General features: G+C 46.7%; 1 protein-coding gene across 1 annotated transcript; it reads left to right on the plus strand.

Moving 5' to 3' along the window:
• The first annotated feature begins 392 nt into the window (after window positions 1-392).
• On the plus strand, window positions 393-22,553 carry LOC137366671 (probable G-protein coupled receptor 139). The gene is made up of 2 exons (XM_068028350.1): window positions 393-573; window positions 21,652-22,553. Exons 1-2 carry the CDS (start codon window positions 393-395, stop codon window positions 22,551-22,553), a joined length of 1,083 nt encoding a protein of 360 aa, XP_067884451.1.
• Window positions 22,554-22,826: the final 273 nt, after the last annotated feature.

Here is a 22,826-nt window from a genome sequence, read left to right on the forward strand (position 1 = left end):
TCCACTCCTCTGTCATCACTCCCAACTCCAAAGAGAATTGAAAGATTCTAGCCAGTGCCTCTTCTCTTTGCACCATCCTTTGCCTCACCAACCCTCAGACATGCCATCCAGACCGGGTAAATGGTCTAGTTTATTGTGGTACAAAAAGTGTTGGATTGAAAGTGATCAACTGAAGTTGTTTGTTCAGTTCCTGTAATTAATGCCAATCTCCATGGACTCTAATTGTGCCTCTGGAGGGTTCCCCTCTTCTATTAATACAGGGACTCCTTTCAATGTGTTATCACATAGTGTCAGCGGCAGGATCACCCCCGGCACCATTAGGGTTTAGCAGCTCTAGAGAGAGGGAGAGAATAGATCATAATCTGACAGCAGTAGTTTGCAAGGTTACAACAATGGATCAGAATCTGACAGCAGTCGATGGGAATGTTACAACAATGGGCAGGAATTTCATTTGGGAGTTTGACATTCTTTCTACAAATTACGATTGGTACTCATTAGACTATCGGATGTATCTCGCATTGAGGATTATTCAGTACATTTACTATCCAACCCTGGCTATTATTGGTGTCCCTGGTAAGTCTCGCTATTCAGCTACTAATTCTATAAAGCATGTTTAACTGCATTACCGTTCTGCCCTCCTTATATCAGAGTTCTTGTAATTTAGTCTCTCAACTTTGCTGCTGTTGCTGTCCCTGGTAGGTCTCTACTTCCGGCTATGAAATCTGCAAGACCTGTTTCACTGAAATAATCATCTTGCAATTTTAATTTTGGGAAGAGTTGAGCTAGTGTAATCAACCTCCAGAAGCAATTCCGTCCAATGTCCATGTACCACTTACTGGCCAATGTCTGAGGCTAAACCAGACAATTTGCAATCTCTGTGTTCTATTTAAACTTCAGTTGAGTTCATCTCCATATTCTGTCAATCACCAAGCCTGCCTATTATCATCTTTATAATGTCACCCGTCTCCAGCTCTGCCTCAGCCCATCTGCTGCATAAACCCTTATCTATGCCTTTCTTAAATCCACACTTAACTGTTCCAATTCTATCCTGCGATCCCTCCCAGTTGTAAACCTTCATAAGCCTCAACACATCCAGAACTCTGCTGCCTGTATCCTATCTCACACCAAATCCTTGTCACCCTTCACCCCTGTGCTCACTGATCTACATTGGCTCCCGGTCTGTCAGGACCTCAACTTTAATATTCTCATTCTTGTGTTTGCATCCCTCCATGGCCTCACCCCTCCAATTAGTCCCATTCCACTTTCCATTCCCATATCCCTGCAAAGCGTTTGCCTGAAAGTCTTTTCTGCAATTCCCCTTTAAAAGTAACAGTTTGAAAAGGTACTTTTTAAAATTAGTGGTCGCCCTTTTAGCTCAGAGGCGACCAGGTTTTGTTTTTCCCTCAGAGAGTTGTGCGAATTTGGAATTCTCTGCTTCAGAAGGTGATGGGAGCGGGATCACTGAATATTTTTAAGGTCGAGATTGATAGATTCTTGTTAGGCAATAGAATCAAAGATTATCGGGGTAGATGGCAGTGTGGAATTCGAGACAGAAACAGAATAACCATGAACTTATTAAATGGTTTTCGAGATACAGCACTGAAACAGGCCCTTCGGCCCACCAAGTCTGTGCCGACCATCAACCACCCATTTATACTAATCCTACACTAATCCCATATTCCTACCACATCCCCACCTGTCCCTATATATTTCCCTACCACCTACTTCTACTAGGGGCAGTTAACGTATCAACCTGCAAGTCTTTGGCATGTGGGAGAAAACCGGTGCACCCGCAGGAAACCGACGCAGACACAAGGAGAACTTGCAAACTCCGCACAGGCAGCACCCAGAATCGAACCCGCGTCCCTGGCGCTGTAAGACTGCGGTGCTAACCACTGCACCACTGTGCCGCCGCTGGTGCAACAGACTCGGCGGCACATTGGCCTACTTGTGCTCCTAATTCATATGGTGGTGCGGCCGGATGGTCTTTCTCACTGTATCTAATCCTGGCCATAATTTCCAGCTCCACAGCGTCACCGGGCCCAAGGCCATGGACGCTTGGATCCATTAAATGGTTTGAGTTGAGCTGCCGGTCACTTCCAGTGCTTTATGCTGGACAGGGCTCCAGACTCAGTTCATTAAGCATCTGATTTTAGTGTGGCGAGGGGTTTGAAGTGACATCAATAAGCCATTCCAGCAGCTTTGATGTACATCTTTGAAACTTAGTCTGTGCTTGTCCACTGACAGCCTGTGTTAGTCACTCTCAGCTGAACAGACATTCATCAGCACGAGGAACCTCCTCCAGTGCTATTTAATTGGACCGGGCATCGAACGTACAGGTGAGGGGCTTTTTACTTGCTTCTGCTACTGTAACGTTGGTGGAGGTGCTGGAGGTTGTGTTGTGAGCTGGTGCAGACATTCAGGGAGGACGGAGGATTTGGCGACCCAATTCTGGACGTGGTCTGGGGACTGTAGTTACAGTGTCTCTGGGTCTGTAACATGACCAACAAATGAAGCAGAGGCTGTAGGGATGGGAAACTCTGTAATGAGGCAGGAGGTGGGGTCTATGCCCTACAGACCCCGGGTTTTCCAAGAGCACGTTTACTACCTACACGTAACCCAGGAGCAGTGTATGAGGTGACTCTGATTCAATAGGAGGTTGTCATAGAGCTGTATCATCTGTGTAACATGACCTGGAGCTTCACACCAGGGTAAAGACGGAACTGTCAGTGGCCGTTAAGTTCACAGTTTGATTGAACTCCTATGTATCTGGATCTTTCTAGACAGCAGAATGTGACACACACACCATAGAATCTTAGAGTCACTGACGGCACAGAAGGAGTCCATTCGGCCCAACGAATCTATGCCGGCTGTCCACTGAGCTACGCGGTCAGTTCCTTTTCCTTACTCGGTCCCCATAGCCCTGCAATTTCATTTCAACAAATGCCCACCAATTTCCTTTTGAAGTCGTTGATTGTCTCCACTTCCACAATCCTCGTGGGCAGCGAGTTCCAGGTGTTACACAGATGCAGTTAATTTTGAGGACACATGTCTCTATATGTTCAGCAACCTGTTCTCAAGCAGATTGTGGCTTATTTTTTCCCTTCTCTAAAAATAATAAGGAAAATCCTCAATATGTATTTCGCCTCTCCCTCAGTTTGTAATGCTTGACATTTAAAGGCGCGCAACAACACTGTTGTTAAAGTTTAAAATAGATGTAGGATTTATTAACACATGATCGTACATTCGGGAGGGGATTAACTTTGCAATAAATGCTCACAAACATACAAGGAAAAGTAAAAACATCGAAAGGTTAAGGACATTTAACAAGTAGAAAAGTAACTTAATTGCAAACTGACGAAGGTTCCAGTTGAAACTACAGTCCGTTTTTTTACTAACATAAAGCTGGAATTAACCAACTGGAAATGCCGAGTGGAGTAGCAGTCAGATGAAATCTATGTTCTTATAATTTCCTCTTCTTGCACTTTCGTAGATAAAATGAGAAAACTTCGTTTCTGATTTCACCCCTTTTCTGCTGAAGAAAAACTGCCAGAGAACAGACATATTTTGTTGCTGTTTTGCAGAATGTGGATTCTTATTTCCTCTTTGCAGGCAGGCCCCAGGGGTAGCTTCCAGGTAGCCGCTTTCCTATACAAGCTAGTGACTCCCATTAAAACTGTTTCAAAACCAGACAGGCTAAAAAGTCTAGCTTCCAGGTCATGTGACTGGACCTCTTCAAGTAACTGTCCAACCCCCTGTTGTTGAAGGGATCTCATCCCCTTCTATGTCTAAACAAGTTGAACACAGCAGTAACATAATTTTCAAAATCTGTTTATAATGGCAGCTAACAATAATACCCAAGTGCACAAAAATAAAATTTGCAGTTGGTTTCCATCCATTCGTGATACAGGTCATTACCAACTGCTGCATAAACCAATTTACTTCGTCACAGTCCCCTTGCCTCTCTTGCCCAAAATCCTCAATCTGTATCCCCCAGTCCGAATACCATTAGTTAAGAGATACATTTTTCCTTGTCTAACTTATCTAAACCTGACATAATTTTAAACATTTTTTCAAATCTCCCTCAATCTCCTTTGTTCTAAGGAGAACAAACCGAGTATTACTCGCCTAACGTTGTAACAAATATTCCTATCTCTGGTGTCATTCTCGTAAATCTCCTCTGCACACTCATAAAGACCCTTACATTCATCCGAAAGTCTGGTGACCAGAAATGCACGCAATACTGTAGTTGGGGCCTAATAGGAGCTTTATAAATGTTCAGAATAACTTCCCTGATTTTGTACTCAATCCCTCTTTTATGAAGCCCAAGATCCCACATGCTTTACTGACCACTCTCTCAATACGTCCTGTCACCTTCAAAGATGGATGCACATGCACATCCAACTCCCTCAGTTCCTGAACACGCTTTTGAACTGTGTCATTAACTCTATATTGCCTCTCCCAATTCCTTCTTCCAAGATGCATCACCTCACACTTGTCTGTATTAAATTCGATCTGCCACTTGTCTGCCCATTCTGATAGATTATCGATGTCCTGTTTAAGGTGCTTTGTATCATCCTTACTGTTACCACTCCTCCAGGATTGGTAGCATCAGAAAATTTTGAGATCCTACTCCGTATTCCAAAATCCAAGGCATTTATATATGGCAAAAAGCAGTGGTCCCAACACTGACCCTTTTGGAAAACCACCATCTCCCATTCTCCAGTCTGGAAAACGACCATTTACTGCAGCTTGGTGTTTTCAACCCTGATGAAGAATGTTATCCAATTGATTACTGACCCTCCTCTGCCTGAGCCTCAATCTCCCAACAGGCAGATTATTGATGTATCCGATAAGTGACAGAGGCCAGCTATGCCGGGTGTGGTGAATTATACTGAATGCTCCCTCAGCAGAGAGAAGCAGGTTGAGAGGTCCCGTGTCTTTTTCAGGATAGTGGGATTCCTGATGGTGTACGTGGCTCTGCGGTGCCCCCATTTCAACGAAGCAAGGTTAAGGAACAGAAAAAAGAAACTCTCACTCCATTAATGTGCAGCTGGTGTCTGGCCATGTCCTGCACATCATGTTGGCGAATATTATCTGAGGAAGGATATTCTTGCTATGGAATGAGTGCAGCGAAGGTTCAGCTGACGGATTCCTGGAATGGAAGGACTGACGCGTGAAGAGAGGTCGATTAAGCTTGTATTCGCTAGGGTTTAGAAGAATGAGGGGATCTCATAGAAACCTGTACAATTCTAATAGGACTGGACAGATTAGATGCAGGAAGGATATTGGGGAAGTCCAGGACCAAGGGGTACTGTCTAAGCATACAGGGAAAGTCATCAGGGCTGACAGGAGGTGGATTATCTTCACCCAGAAAGTGGTGAACTTGTGGAATTCTCTACCACAGAAAGCAGTTGAGGTCAAATCATTAAACATATTCAAGAAAGAGTTAGATGCAGCTCCTAGGGCTGAAGGGATCAAGGGATACGGGAGAAAGCGGGAACAGGGTACTGAGTTTTGGTTGATCAGCCATAATCGTATTGAATGGCGGTGCAGGCTCGAAGGGCCGAATGGCCTACTCCTGCTCCTATGTTTTTCCATGTTTCTATGTGAATGTCCACCTTCATTCTGAATCAGTCAGCTGTTCCCATAATCTTCAGGACAACGAGGAGAGCCAGAATGTGAATCCTCACAGACAATGGATATGTCTCTCTATCCATGGCTAATAATTCCACACACCCAAACCCACGCCCCACTGACAATCAAGCACACCACGAGGAACATCGTGGAACAGACCATCGATGTGATGAAGCAATGTTTCCGATGTCTGAACCGCCAGGGGGGAGCCCTTCAGTGCACACTGGAGCGAGTGTCCAAGTTCAGGATGTAATGCTGCCCCCTTCATATCATCACCATCATGACAGCACGGACATTGCCACGAGGAAACGGGAAGCCATCTGTGGAGGAGGAGGAGGAGGCAGGCAGGATATTTCTTGGATGCCTTCCACCCATGCAGGCTGGCGAAGAGGCCCTGCTAAGATTCTGGTTCCCAGAGGACAAGTTCCCTTTCCAACCATGGATCCCCCATTCTCCACCATTATACCCATCTGAGATGCCCCATCACAGCGTCCCCTTTGTCATCATCCTGCAAAAAATAAACACCAACAAAAACATTTCCATCAACATCTTTATCCAACAATACTTCAAATTATACAAACACAACTGAACTATTTAACCTTGTGTATCCCCTTCGTGCCTGTTTTGGGGTTTACCGCAACTTGTGTAGTGTTCCTACTCAGTTTTTGCCCAGTGGCTGCAGCATGGCGAGTGGAAGGCTGCTGGCTTTTACTGGGAAGACTGCAGATGGCCTTGCAGCACGTCCTCGGGCAGTGCTGGGCCTTGAGGGCTCGGATCCGTACTGGACCACCGAAACATGGGCTGCAGAAGCTTGGGCTGGCTGTTGGGTAACAGCAAGGAGACTGGTGGAATGGCAGTGAAGGGAGAACAAATGCTGTCATACTGAGAGAGAGGACAGCAGGTTCCTGCTCCAGTTAGCCGCTGCTAGTCCCACAAAGCGACACCTCAACAATCCTAGTAATCTACTGGATTACAGATTGCTGGGCAGCTGTAAAAGCCAGCAAATCCCTTTGAGCACTGAGATAAACAGCCATTATGGCAGCAGTCGGGTTGATTCTGATTCTGCATGGCATCAAGCATGGATCTCATGAACACTGTCTGTGCTTCCAATGCAGCACTGAGACGCTGGGTGGCTGCCGCCTGTGCTGCAGTGGAAGCTAAGACAATGGTCACAAGACACCGCATCACAGCAGGGTCCCCGATTGCTCTCATGGAGTTAGTGACCACTTACACAGGGAAAATAATGGGCTTCAAGTTTTGTGCAATGTCGTGTGCCATATTGGAGCTGGACTACTCCATGTTTCTTGACAGTGACAGGCTTACAGGCCTGTATCTCAGTGCACATGTCCATCAGCATTCTCCTGTATGCTGCTCCAGCAATATTCACATCTGAGTCCTGTGTATTATAACTCGTTTGTGACTTCGCCCTCTGGTGATCTGACACATGAACGAACCTTTCCCCCTGGTCTGGCTGCAGCTCACTTATGCTCGGTGACTCACCACGTGCAGATTCCGACTCGATACCAGCCTCTAAGGTACACGCAGTGTAAGTATTTGTGCTGGTGGCTGTGAGCATCAGACCATGTGATGGGGCTTCACCATCAGTGCTGTGCTGCCGCTCTCTCTCTCTCTCTCTCGCTATCTCTCTCTCTTTCTGTTTCCTGGAGCAGCTGTCACTGCGAAGCTGGCAGTTTTAGGTTAACATTGGAACGAATAAAATCAGAAGGGGAGGGCTGGGGTGAGGGACAATGGTGGGATGGAAGGCATGAGGTCCATGCTCCCATCATCTGTAGCTTGTGCATCATTCCAGCCAGCAGGATGAGGGGGAGGTGGGAAGTAAGAAGGGACAGAAGGCAGGAACATAACATAATTCTGAATTTTCGCAGAGATGCCGAATGCTTCGGGCTCTGTCATAGCCAATCCCATGATGTAGAGAACGATCTGCTGCACAGGCTCAGGGGATGAACGTATGCCTGGCCCCTGACGGTTCACTGCCCCTCCCTGTGATTAAGGGCCATGTTGCCTTGTAAGAGAGAGGGTAGAAAGTCAGTGATTGTGTTTCACTGTGTGTGGGTGTTTGTAGCAAAGGACACTGAGGGGAGATTTGATAGAGGTATACAAGATGATGATATGTTTGGATAAGGTAGACAGGAAAAGATGTTCCCATTCGTTATTGGTGCAAGGACCAGAGTGAAGGTTGTGGGCAAGAGATGCAGAGGGATGTGGGGAAACACTTTTTTACACAGCGAGTGGGAATGGCCTGGAAATCATTGCCTACTGGACTGGTAGAAGCAGAGATCATGAATGATTTCGAAAGGATATTGTATGAACACTTGAGGGAAATAAACTTGCAGGAATATGGAGACAGAGCTGGAGAATGAGACTGCCTGGATTTATCTACAAAGAGCTCACATGGACTCGATTGGCCGAATAGTCTCATTCTGTGCCGACATGACTGTGACTCTACAACTCTATGACAGGGACAGACTATTACTACTGCCTACCGACTGGGAAAGTTTACAATAGAATGGACAGTATCACCTGTTGAACCCCTTGATGTAAGTGAAATGTGTGATTCCCCAGAACGTGGTTAACGAGTGTCCTTCTCAAACAGAGTACATCAGTCCATCCCAGTTCATAATTCTAAAGACATTGACAATGGGGAGCAGTTTCTACTGGTTTTCCCTACATAGGACAGCAGCCAGGCTTGTCTCTGCGTCCCCCACCTCCGTGTGGAATGTCTTGTCAGGGTTAGGTGTGATAAGACATGTTGTCTGGGCGACAGTTTTCTTCAAATGTGTTACTGCTTCCATGCTCCCTTCAGTCCAACAGGGTTACACCTGGTCATTATCATCATTAGGTAGTTCATAAAGAGGGGCAGCAGTCTTTGCTAATCGAACGATTAGGGTCCACTGATACCTCACTAGCCTGAGAATAGAACAGAGGTCAGTCTTTGAGATGGGCAGGGGCAGACACGTGATGAGGGTCCGCTGATACCCCACCAGCTTGAGGATAGGCCACGGGGCAGTCTTTGAGAGGGCAGGGATAGACACTGGATGGTCTTGATCTGATGTTGTTCTGGGTGGATGCTGGATGATCCAATCTGGACAGTTAGAAAGGTGACACGATCTTACACTAGCTGGGTTTTCCGTGGATGGTATTTTAGTCCAGCTCCCAAAGTAGTTGCAGTAGTTCCTGTAAAAGGATTAAATGTGTGGACACGGTCTGTGGTGATGCCGAAGAGATCATTGGCATATTGCAACAAGCAGGAAGGCTGTGAAAATCTCATAAGGGCCCCGGCCATACATTTGTGGAAAATAGTGGGCTATTTTGGAACCACTTGTGGCAGACCTGTCCAGAGGTGTCGCTGTCCTCAGAAGTGAATGAGAATTTAAATTGTTTCTCCAGTTTTGCTGAGATATTCCAATAACCATTAGAGATATCAAGGGTGGAGTATACAGCCCTGCCGCTGGGCATCCTGGAGAACAGGATGGTGGTGTCTCTCCTTCAAACGGGTTCACACAAGGGTGAGTGAATTGAGTTTGTCCTGGTCAATATTCAGTCACCAGCTGCCATCCGGTTTTCTAACCAGCAAAATGGGGGAATTAGCAGCTAATGGGCCTTTATCGCTGATGTTATTGTACCATTTGCTCGGGTATCTGATGCACTATGGGAACTTACAAACCTCTGTTACTAATCTACATGACTTCAATTGCTGCGTCCATCCGCTCCTGCCGCTGCTCAACAGTGTTGGCAGCCGTCAGTCCCAGGGCATAGCGAGAATCACTGTTGCTGTCAGACTCGTCAATGTCTCGATTTCAGCACTCACAGGCACAGTGACTCAAACTGGAGGATAGCGGGATAGTTACTGTCAGTCTCAGCAATATGCCTCTGGCAGCAGTCGCAGGCAGTGTGGGCCTGCATGGAGGATAGCGGGAATCACAGTTCCGGTCAGTATCGCCAATGTACATATTGCAGCAGTCACAGGCACAGTGGCCCAGCCTGGAGGATAGGGGAAATCACAGTTACTATCAGTCTCACCAATACCCTATTGCAGCTGTCATTGGCACAGTGATCTAGCCTGGAGGATGGCGAGAATCAAACTTTCTGTCAGTCTGACTAATCTCCCTATTGCGGCAATCTCAGGCACAATGGCCCAGTCTGGAGGATAGCAGGAATAACAGTTACTGTCAGTCTCACGAATGCCGCTATTGCAGCAGTCACATGCACAATGCCCCAGCCTGGGGGATAGCAGGAATCACTGTTACTATCACAATCAACAACGCAACTATAGCAGCAGCATAGTGGCCGAGGCAGTAAGAATTAGAACAGCACACTGTGGCACGCTTATTGACTTAAGTCAACTGATCTCTGATTGGGTAGTGGAACCTGGACAGCCACTGCCTTAAGTTTGATGCGTGCTCAGGGAATATTGGCATTGATATGCTCCCAAGCTGTTGCGCATTGGATACACAGATGGTGACAAGATGTGTTTTAGGTGATTTCAATACCAGAGCTAAATTGACTCATGGTTGGAGGGCACTCAGAAAGAGGGGGTTCAAACCTGGAGAATTAAAATGGTTTACCCCATCCTCGCTATTGTGCCTCAAGATGACATGGAGCCTATCTGTGAAGACACTCGGGCGCTCGGTAAGATCCTGCTTGGTATTGGCCAGGACCTGATGAACGTCAATGTTTCCTGCCCCCAGTGCCCTCCACAGGTCAGTCTCTGTATCCTCTATCGTGCCCTCGACCAGAATAATCTGATCCATCTCTTGTTTTAACTCAAGGGAACCTGTTTAACCTTCTAATTCTTGGTAAATGACTTTAAAAATATCCCACCTCGGTAGGAGATCGAGGGAGCTGCTGCTCATATACACCACTCCCAGTTTCTGCTTTAGAGCCCTGGCCGCAACAGGGGTAAGGGATCTAAGTGTGGTTTTGGTGGTGACATGTCCCTTACCGTCAGTGACTGTGGATGGCCGGTCACTGACTCCATCTATGTCAGGCTTGTTCTTAGGCTGGCACGCAGTTTAGGCTCGGGTTACGCACACACCGGTATTTTCCAGTTATCTTGCCGCCCTTGTAAGGAGGCAGAGCTGAAGCTGTGATTTACCTGAAATATGTTGTCCCAACAAGAACTGGGAAATCTGGCTTTGTGTTTGCAGAGAGCGGCCACTTGTACCCACTGTTGACTCATTGCATCTGAAGGTGTTTGATGTTATCAAAACACGGGGCACAGTTCAGCTTCAGTGGAGACGGGACTTTGACATTGGTCATATTCTCTCGAAACCCCTCCTCACATCTTCCAACACTTCACCTAGTCTGGTATTTTCTGTTTATTACTCAATGTTTTAGTCCAGTATTTGTTCCAATTTTCTCAGGTAATGTATTCTGTCATATGGCTCCTGCTTTCAGAGTAACCGATAGTTCATGATGCAAATGCTGTCTTGCTAACCTTCCCTTTTCATTTTGCCTTGTCTACCTGTTCCTTCCATTTTTTGTGTTTTTTTTTATTATTTGCCTGTTAGTCACATAAGTGTTTCCTATAGCCCAACTTATCTCCGTCTATATTTTTACTTAAAATTGCATTTCTGGACGTCCTCAGAGATTCTACAAAGAATGTAATTGTAATTCGCATCACACTCTAAAATCCTTCGGATGTCCATCACCCCATGGACACATGTTTGCCTCAGGCAGGTTCTGTATCAACTATTTCCTGTGATATACTTACAACATTGTACTTCTGGCTTTAGACGTACCCGTACTAAGTGATTATCACAAGCGTTTGACAAGAATTAAACCCTATCTCTTTGTCTGGACATTTCCGTGGCATTGCCACTGATGATCAGGCATGTTTGACCAAGTGTAAACTCTCTCTGTCTCAATATTTCCTATCCGTTCAAGCAATGATGAAACGTGTTTTACCGTGTGTAAACTCTCGCTATCTCGACATTTCCTATCTTTCTCAGCAATAATCACACATGCTTGAACAAGTGTAAATTCTTTCTGTCTGTCTCCAAGTTTCCAGCACTGTCCCAACTATGATCACACATGTCTAACTGAGTTTGTCATTTCTTGCAAACCAAGAAAAGCAAGCCGATGGTTCCAACCACTGTGATCTCTCTCCGCCATCATTTTAAGATCTGAACGAGTGTCAGAGATGACCAAAAGACGGTTAAGGAGTCACAAATAGTTTATTGAGGAGTGACAGTACAAATACAACACAAACTCATAATAGACAATGTAGACATCCCAGCTGTGACAGGTGAGAATGGTTTTCCATCCAGGATCAAATGGATGGAATGGCCTGGTCTCTGCTGTCTATGTTGTCCATGCTATCTGATCTGTGACAGGTGAGAATGATACTCTATCCGGATTGGGTGTGTTGAATGGATTAGTTCCTGCTCTCTGACCTGTGACAGGTGAGGAGGTTTTTCTGTTCTGGATCAGATGGATGGAATGGCCTGGTCTCTGCTGCCTGATCTGTGACAGGTGAGAATGGTTTTCTATCCCGGATCGGATGGATGGAATGGCCTGGTCTCTGCTGCCTGATCTGTGACAGGTGAGAATGGTTTTCTATCACGGATCAGATGGATGGAATGGCCTGGTCTCTGCTGTCTGACCTGTGACAGGTGAGAATGGTTTTCGATCCTGAATCGGTTGGATTGAATGGCCTGGTCTCTGCTGTCTGACCTGTGACAGGTGAGAATGGTTTTCGATCCTGAATCGGTTGGATTGAATGGCCTGGTCTCTGCTGTCTGACCTGTGACAGGTGAGAATGGTTTTCGATCCTGAATCGGTTGGATTGAATGGCCTCGTCTCTGCTGTCTGACCTGTGACAGGTGAGAATGGTTTTCGATCCTGAATCGGTTGGATTGAATGGCCTGGTCTCTGCTGTCTGACCTGTGACAGGTGAGAATGGTTTTAGATCCTGAATCGGTTGGATTGAATGGCCTCGTCTCTGCTGTCTGACCTGTGACAGGTGAGAATGGTTTTCGATCCTGAATCGGTTGGATTGAATGGCCTGGTCTCTGCTGTCTGACCTGTGACAGGTGAGAATGGTTTTCGATCCTGAATCGGTTGGATTGAATGGCCTCGTCTCTGCTGCCTGACCTGTGACAGGTGAGAATGGTTTTCGATCCTGAATCGGTTGGATTGAATGGTCTCGTCTCTGCTGCCTGACCTGTGACAGGTGAGAATGGTTTTCTATCCCGGATCAGATGGATGGAATGGCCTGGTCTCTGCTGTCTGACCTGTGACAGGTGAGAATGGTTTTCGATCCTGAATCGGTTGGATTGAATGGCCTGGTCTCTGCTGTCTGACCTGTGACAGGTGAGAATGGTTTTCGATCCTGAATCGGTTGGATTGAATGGCCTGGTCTCTGCTGTCTGACCTGTGACAGGTGAGAATGGTTTTCGATCCTGAATCGGTTGGATTGAATGGCCTGGTCTCTGCTGTCTGACCTGTGACAGGTGAGAATGGTTTTAGATCCTGAATCGGTTGGATTGAATGGCCTCGTCTCTGCTGTCTGACCTGTGACAGGTGAGAATGGTTTTCGATCCTGAATCGGTTGGATTGAATGGCCTGGTCTCTGCTGTCTGACCTGTGACAGGTGAGAATGGTTTTCGATCCTGAATCGGTTGGATTGAATGGCCTCGTCTCTGCTGCCTGACCTGTGACAGGTGAGAATGGTTTTCGATCCTGAATCGGTTGGATTGAATGGTCTCGTCTCTGCTGCCTGACCTGTGACAGGTGAGAATGGTTTTCTATCCCGGATCGGATGGATGGAATGGCCTGGTCTCTGCTGCCTGACCTGTGACAGGTGAGAATGGTTTTCGATCCTGAATCGTTGGATTGAATGGCCTGGTCTCTGCTGTCTGACCTGTGACAGGTGAGAATGGTTTTCGAGCCTGAATCGGTTGGATTGAATGGCCTCGTCTCAACTGCCTGACCTGTGACAGGTGAGAATGGTTTTCGATCCTGAATCGGTTGGATTGAATGGCCTGGTCTCTGCTGTCTGACCTGTGACAGGTGAGAATAGTTTTCATTCCTGGATCGGCTGAATTAGAATTAACACGTGGAGCGTCAGCAATAAAGTGGATGAATTAATCGTGGAAATAGATGTGAACGGGTATGATATAGTTGGGATTACGGAGACATGGCTGCAAGGTGACCAGGAAGGAGAAATGAACATCCAAGGGTATTCAGTATTTAGGATGCACAGACAAAACCAAAAGATGGTGGAGATGTATTGCTGGTAAAAGAGGAAATTAACGCAATAGTAATGAAAGATATAAGCTCTGACGGTGTGGAATCTGTATGGGCAGAGCTTAGAAACATTAAGGGGCAAAAACGCTAGTGGAGATTCTATATAGACTCCTGATGTTGGGACTGACATTAAACAGGAAATTAGGGATGCATACGATAAAATAACATCTGTAATTATGGGTGACTTTAATTTGCATATAGATTGTGCAAATCAAATTAATCACAGTACCGCAGAGGAGGAATTCTTGGAGTATATACAGGACGGTTTTCCGGACCAATACCTTGAGAAACCAACCAGAGAACAGGCCATCCTTGACTGGGTATTGTGTAATGAAAGAGGAATAATTGACAATCTAGTGGTGCGAGACACGTTCAGGATGAGTGACTATAATATGATAGAATTCTTCATCAAGATGGAGAGTGACAGATTTGATTATGAGACAAGGGTCCCGAATCATAGTAAAGGAAACTACGACGGCATGAGGCACGAGTTGGCCATGACGGATTGTCACTTAAAGGGATGACGGTGGTTAGGCAATGGCAAACATTTAAGGAGAGCATGGATGAACTGCAACAATTGTTTATACTTGTCTGGCGCAAAAGTAAAACAGGAAAGGTAGCCAAATCATGGCTTACAAGGAAAATTACAGATAGCATTAGATTCAAGGAAGAGGCATATAAATTTGCCAGGATAAACAACAGACCTGAGGATTGGGAGCAGTTTAGAATTCAGCAAAGGAGGAACAATGGATTGATTAAGAAGGGGAAAATAGAGTACTAGAGCAAGCTTGCGCAGAACCTAAAAACTGACTGTAACAGTTTCTATAGGTATGTGAAGAGAAAAAAGATTGGTGAAAACAAATGTAGGTCCCTTACCATCAGCAACATGGGACTTTATTATGGTGAATAAAGAAATGGCTGACCAACTAAATGCATACTTTGGTTCTGTCTTCACAAAGGATGACAAAAATATCATACCAAAAATGTTGGGGAACACAGGGCTTAGTGAGAGAGAGGAACTAAAATAAATCAGTATTAGTAGAGAAATGGTGCTGCGGAAATTGACGGGATTGAGGGCCGATAATGCATTGGTGGTCATATTCCAAGATTCTCTTGACTCTTGGACAGTTCCTATAGATTGGAGGGTAGCTAATGCAACCCCAGTATTTTAAAAAGGAGGTAGACAGAAATCAGGGAATTCTAGACCAGTCAGCCTGACGTCGGTAGTGGGGAAAATTTTAGAGTCCATTATCAAAAATTTTATAGCAGAGCACTTAGAGAACAGTCGTAGAATCGGGTTTACCAGACTGATTCCTGGGATGGCAGGACTGACGTATGAGGAGAGATTGAGTCGGTTCGGATTATATTCGCTTGCATTCAAAAGAGTGAGGGGGGATTTCATCGAAAGCTATAAAATTCCAACAGGACTTGACAGGGTAGTCAAGGCAGGAAGGATGTTCCCGATAGTGGGGGAGTCAGATGCAGGGGTCATATTCTAAGGATACGGGGTAAACCTTTCAAGACTGAGATGAGGAGATATTTCTTCAGCCAGAGAGTGGTGAGCCTGTAGAATTCGCTACTATGAAAGCAGTTGAGGCGAAAACATTGTATGTTTTCAAAAAAGGGTTAGATATAGCTCTTGGATTTAAGTGATCAAACGGTATGGGACGAAAGCTGGAACAGGCTACCGAGTTGGACGATCAGCCATGATCATAATGAATGGCGGAGCAGGATCGAAGGCCCCAATGGCCGACTCCTGCACCTATTTTCTCTGTTTCTATGGAACGGCTTGGTCTCTGCTGTCAGACCTGTTGCAGGTGGGAATGTTTTTCTACCCTGGATTGGATGGATAAAATGGCCTGGTCTCTACAGTCTGACCTGTGAAAGGTGTGCATGGCTATCAGAATCCTGATCGGATGGACGGATTGGTCTGGCCTCCGCTATCTGACCTGTGATAGGTGAGAATGGTTTATATCCTGGATCGGATGGATGGAATGGCCTGGTCACTGTTTTCTGCTCTGTGATAGGTGGGAAGTGTTTTCTTTTCCGAATCGGCTGGGTGGAATGGTCTGGTCTCTACTGTCTGACCTGAGACATATGGGAATAGTTTTCTACCCGGATTGGATGCTTGGAATGCCTGGTCTCTGCTGTCTGACCTGTGACAGGTAAGAATGTTTTTTTTCCTGGATTGGATGGATGAAATGGCCTGTCCTCTGCTCTCTGAACTGTGACAGGAGGGAATGATGGTCTAGCCCGAATCGAATGGATGGAATGGCCTGATCGCTGCTGTCTGACCTGTGACAGGTGAGAATGGTTATGCATCCCAGATCGGATGGATGGAATGGCCTGATCTCTGCTGTCTGACCTGTGACAGGTGGGAATTGTTTACTATCCCAGATAGATGGATGGAATGGCCTGGTCACTGCTGGATGACCTGTGACAGGTGGGAATGGTTTACTATCCCGGATCGATCGATGAAATGGCCTGGTCTCTGCTGTCTGACCTGAGACAGGTGGGAATTGTTTACTATCCCAGATAGATGGATGGAATGGCCTGGTCACTGCTGGATGACCTGTGACAGGTGGGAATGGTTTACTATCCCGGATCGATCGATGAAATGGCCTGGTCTCTGCTGTCTGACCTGAGACAGGTGAGAATAGTTTTCCATCCAAGATCGGCTGGCTGGAATGGCCTGGTCTCTGCCGTCTGACCAGTGACAGGTGAGGATATTCCTTTTCCCGGATCGGATGGCTGGAATGGCCTGGTCTCTGCTCTCTGACCTGTGAGTGGTGAGAATAAATGTCAACCTGGAGTGGATGGATGGAATTGCCTGGTCTCACCAGTCTGACCTGTGACAGGTGAGAATGACTTTCTAACCCGGATTGCATCAGTGGAATGGCCTGGTCTCTTATATCTGACCTGTGACACGTGAGAATGCATTTACATCCCGAATCGGATGAATGTAATTGCCTTCTCTCTGCTGTCTGACAAGTGACAGGTGTGAATGATTTAATGTCCTGGATCGGATGCATGGAATGGCCTGGTCTTTGCTGTCTGACCTGCGATAGCTGAGTATGGTTTTCTATCCTAGGTGAGATGGAAGCAATGGCATGGTCTTTGCTGTCTGACCTGTGACAGTTGAGAATGGCTTTCAGTCCCGGATCGCATGTATGGAATGGCCGGGTCTCTGCTATCTGACCTGTGGCAGATCAGAATGGTTCTCTATCCCTGATCAGATGGATTGAATAGCCTAATATCTGCTATGTGACCTGTGACAGATCAGAATGGTTCTCTATCCCTGATCAGATGGATCGAACAGCCTGGTCTCTGCTATCTGACCCGTGATAAATCAGAATGGTTCTCTATCCCTGATCGGATGAATCGAATAGCCTGGTCTCTGCTACCTGACCTGTGACAAATCAGTATGGTTCTCTATCCCTGATCAGATGGATCGAATAGCCTGGTCACTGTGGTATGACCATTGACAGGTGAGAATGGGTTTCGGTCCCGGATTGGATGTATGGAATGGCCGGGACTCTGCTGTCTGACCTGTGGCAGGTAAGAATGGTTTTCAGTCCCGGATTGGATGCATGGAATGGCCGGGTCTCTGCTGTCTGACCTGTGGCAGGTGAGAATGGTTTTCGCACCACGTAACAGATGGATGGAATGGACTGATCACTGCTGTCTGACAGGTGACGGACAGGTGACGGCTCAGAATAGTATCTATCCCTGTTCGATTGGATGGAATAGCTTGAACTCTGCTGTCTGAACTGTGACAATTGAGAATGATCATATATCCTGGATCGGATGGCTGGAATGGCCTGGTCTCTGCTGTCTGACCAGTGTCAGGTGATAATGGTTTTCACTCCCGGATCAGATGTGTGAAATGGGCTGGCCCTTATTTTCTGACCAGTGACATGTGAGAATGATTTTATATCCTGGATCGGATGGATGGAATGGCCTGGTTTCTGCTATCTGCGTAATGACTGGTGAGAATTATTTAAATCCTGGACTGGGTTTATGGAATGGCCTGGTTTCTTCTGTCCGACCTGTGACAGTTGAGAATGATTTTATATCATGGATCAGATGGATGGAATGGCCTGGTCTCTGCTGTCTGCCCAGTGACAGATGAGAATAGTTCTCTTTCCCGGTTCGAATGGATGGAATGGCCTTGTCTCTGCTGTCTTACTTGTCACATTTGGAACTAATGTTTTTATCTTGGATTTGAGGGATGCGGATGGTTTGGTCTCTACTCTCTGACCCGTGACAAGTGAGAATATTTTTCTATCCTGGATCAGATGGATGGAATGGCCGGGTCTCTGCTGACTGACCTATGACAGGTGAGAATGGTATTCTATCCCGGATCAGATGGATTGAATGACCTGGTCTCTGCTGTCTGGCCTATGACAGGTGAGAATGATTTTCTATCCTGGATCAGGTGGATGGAATGGCCTGGTCTCTGTTGTCTGATCTGTGACTTGTCAGCATGTTTTACTATCCCAGATCAGATGGATAGAATGGCCCGGTCTCTGTGGTCTGATCTGCGACAGGTGGGAATGGCTTTCCATCCCGTGTCGGATGGAATCTCTCGACGTATTATGACTGGATATCATTAGAAATGTGGATCCTATATGTATGTGAGATTATTCAATGCATTTACTAGCCCATCCATGCCATTGTTGGTGCCCTTGTAAGACTCCTGAAACAGCTATTAATTATATAAACCATATTTACTTTATTGCTACTCCTGTAATTAACTCTGCCCTCCTTGCTGCTGCTGTTATTCCAGGTGAATCTCATCCTCCAGCTATTCGCTCTCGAAACCATTACTAATCTGCAATATTGTTCTTGTAATTTACTCCCTCATGTTTATTGCTGTTTACGTCCATGGTAAGTCTCAATTTACAGCTAGGAGATGTGCAAACCCTGTTTAACTGGAATACTGTTCAGTAATGTAAATTTTTGGAAGACTGAACTCAGTGTCATTTGTCTCCATTGCAAACTCCATCCCCTCTCTGTGAAACACATACCCCACCGTGGCCAATTTCTGTGGCTGAACCAGACTGTATGCAACCTCGGTGTTCTATTTAAACCTGAGCTGAGTTCAACTCTATATTCTCTCCATCACCAACCCTGCCCACTACCACCTCTGAAATATCACCCGTCTCCACCTCTGCCTCAGCCCATCTGCTGCATAAACCCTCATCCATGCTTTCGTTAAATCCACATTTGCTTATGCCAATTATAACCCGCAACCCCTCCAAGTCAAAAACCTCCATAAACTGCAAACCGTCCAGAACTCTGCTGCCTGTATTCCAATGCACACGAAATCCCAATCTTCCATCACCCCTGTGCTCACTGATCTACATTGGCTCCCTGTCTGGCAGTACCTTAATTTTAATATTCTCATTCTTGTGTTTGAATTTCTCAATGGCCTCACACCTCCATTGCATTTGTCCATTTCCCATATTGCAGCAAATCTTTTGCCTTCAAGTTTATTTCCATTTCCTCATTTAAACTGAATTTCCTTCTTCCCTCTGTATCTCTCCCTGGCCGTGATTTTCCGTTCCACGGCACCACTATTGCTCATGCTATGCAAGCCTGGATCCGTAAAAGGGTGCGAGCTGAGCTACCAGCCACCTGCATCGTGGCCTGCACACTGTCTCATGCTGTTCAGTGCTCTAGGGCGGCTGAACATTGTGTGTTCGAGCAGCATGTAGGGTTCTGGAATATGAAGTCTAACTGCTATTCCAACTGCTTTGATGTGCGTCTTTGAAGCTTGGTCTGTGCATGTCCACTGACCGCCTGTATTAGTCACTCCCGGCTGAACATACATTCAGCAGCACGAGGAAACCCCTCTAGTGTTATTTAAAAGGACCAGGCATCCAATTTACAGGTCTGGGACCTTTGACTTACTTCTGATATTGTAACGTTAGTGGAGATGCTGTGGATGATTTTCTGGTGGTTGTGATCTGAGCTGCTTCAGACATTCAGGGCAGACAGATGATTTGGTGACCCAACTCTGGACGAGGTATGGGGACTGTAGTTACAGTGATTCTGATTCTGTAACATAGCCAACAAATGGAGCAGAGGCTTCAGGAGGTGAAGGTCTGTAAAAAGGGAGGAGGAGGAGACTCTGCCCTACCCACCCCGGGTTTTCCAAGAGCACTTTTGCTATCTCCATCTAACCCAGGAGTAGTGTGTGAGGGGACTCTGTTTCAATATGGAGGTGGTCATACCGGCACACAATACAGGGGGACAATTATCCAATGATGGGTCTGGTCCCAGGCCTGCTGTCGTTCTGGCCTTGGCCCCCACTTCCTTACTGGCCCAGGCGACTCTGCCACTCTTACATTGCTTATGGGTCTCTAGCAATGGTCCTAGTCAGCTGGAATAGCGGCAGTGGCCGCGGTCCCTGAATGATCCCAGCTAGACTGACAATCCTATCTGGGGTCGAACCTCCTGTTAAGGTACTGCTCCCAGGCCTGCTGCAGTTCCAGCAGGGTACCCGGTCTCTGACTGATCCCGGCCACATCCCGCTTAACTTGTGTCCAATCTGCAGTGATGGTCCTGGTGCCAGGCCTGGTGTGGTACATGCAGAGGCACAATTGCTTGACAGACACTGGCGGCCCCACCACACTGACCTGAGGTCTGGGTCTCAATGATGATCCTTGACTCAGGAAGTATGTAGTTCCAACAATGTCCCCTGCTCCGTGACTGGCCCCGATGTCCTCGACACACTTACGTGAGTTGCAGGGTTCCTGCAATGGGCATGCTTCCAAGCCTGATGCCTCAAAAGCATTTGGACCTGGTCACTCACTGGCCGCAAGCACCCACCACACTCACCTGAGGTGTGGGGCTCCAGCAAAGCATCCAGCATGAATTGCAGCGATGGCACAGTTCCCAGAATGGGAGCAGTTCTGGCACAGGCCCAGCTCCTTGATGGGCCCCGATGTCATCAAAACTCTTAGCTGGGGTCCACAGTCTCCAGTAATGGTCCTGGTCCCAGGACTGGATTATTACTGGTAGTGACCCCCGCTAGCTGACTGGTCCTCCTATCATTGCCATCTTTACCTGCGTTCAGGGCAGCAGCGTATGTGCAGGTCCCAGGTCTGGTGTGTGACAGGCAATAGCCATCACTAGCTAACTGGACCTTGTGTCTTTGCCACACTTACTTGGTGTTAGGGCTCAAGAGATGGTCCCGCACCCAGGCCCGGTCAAGGACTCATAGTTCCACTGATCCCGGTCGTGTTGCCGATACTGAGCTGCTGCCCCCTTGATTGTTTCTGCAGTTTTTGTAGGCTGGATCCTTATCTTTAAGGGACACGGGCCACGAAACCGGGCAGTGAATTTCCCGAGCTCCACTGAGTTGCGCCAGGTGTGGGCTGCAAATTGCCAAGACAGGGTTCCCTTCATATTTTCGGCCCGCCATCGAGCCTCCCGCAGTCTCTACTGAGTTCAACTCACTGGCTGCGGCATAAATTCCTGCCACTGGTACCATAATTAGTTACAGACTGCATGTGATAACAAATGCACAAATGACACCCCAAACTGCTTTAAACTGTCTTTTTTTTACTCCGAACCTGATGCATCATTTCCAGTTCGTTTTTTCAGGTCCAATCGTTTCCTCACAACACGGGATACAGGAACATATTTGTAAATCTCAATAAGTCATCAATCAAACTGATAAATTTGCTGTTAGCCTGATGTATATTTTTTTCTGTTTATTTCCCTTCCTCACAGTTAACTTGCTAACGATTGGGATCCTTTCTCGGGGAAAGTGCGGTCTCTCCAAATGTGTTACTCGCTACCTGGTGGCCATATCAGTGGCGGATCTACTGGTCATTATCCTCGACCTGATATTGAGGCACATTCCCATTGTTTATCAGGAACAGTTCCAGTTCCTGCAGTCCATATCCGTTTGTAATATCCACGCCGTCCTGCTTTATGCAGCTACAGACTGTTCCGTCTGGTTCACCGTCACATTTACCTTTGATCGATTTGTGGCCATTTGTTGCCAGAAACTGAAATGTAAATATTGCAGTGAGAAAACGGCGGCTGCGGTTTTGGTAACAGTGACAGTGCTGAGCTGTTTAAATAACATCACCTGGTATTTTATGTTAACTGGTCAGTATTGGCTGTGGAATGAACCCTGGTTTTGTTCTGTAACATCCATTGTTTGGTACTCTGTTGTTTGGGCATCAGTCCAGTTTCTCCATCACATTCTAACTCCGATTGTTCCATTTGTGGTGATTCTGCTGCTCAATGCTGCCACAGTCAGACACATTTTAGTGAGCAACAGAGGACGCAGGAGACTCCGGGCTCACAGCAGTGGGGAGATTCGCAGAGACCCAGAAATGGAGAGTCGAAGGAAATCCATCATTTTACTGTTCGTGATCTCGGCAAATTTCATCCTGTTATGGGCAGTTTTAATGGTATATTCAATTTGGGGCCGAATATTTGATTTAGGATATCGGTCTGTTTATTTACATGCTTATTTGAAGGAAGTGGGCTTCATGCTGCAGCTCATGAGTTGCTGCATCAACAGTGCGATTTACGCCGTGACGCAGACTCAGTTTAGAGAGCAGTTGAGCAATGTGCTGAAATATCCCTTTACTCCAATTCTTAAATTAACTTCACGATGAAAGCAGCTGAATCACTGACTATTCCCAGCAGTTTGGGGGTGGGCCTGTGATGACTAAGCGGGGCTGGCCTTTATGGTGGTATTATGGGGCGGGGCCTGTTCCCCATGGTGATAGAATGCTGGGGGCGGTATTTGTTCCCAATGGTGGCGGGGGTCGCGGGGGTGCAGGCCCGGGGGCAGGGGTTGCGGCGCCTGTTCTCTATGGTGACAGCAGTCTGGGTGCTAGACCTGCTCCCTGTGATGTGAGGAGTAGTGGTGGGGCCTTCTCCCATGG

The sequence above is a fragment of the Heterodontus francisci genome, unplaced genomic scaffold (genome assembly GCF_036365525.1).
Source record: "Heterodontus francisci isolate sHetFra1 unplaced genomic scaffold, sHetFra1.hap1 HAP1_SCAFFOLD_590, whole genome shotgun sequence".
Lineage (NCBI taxonomy): Eukaryota > Metazoa > Chordata > Chondrichthyes > Heterodontiformes > Heterodontidae > Heterodontus > Heterodontus francisci.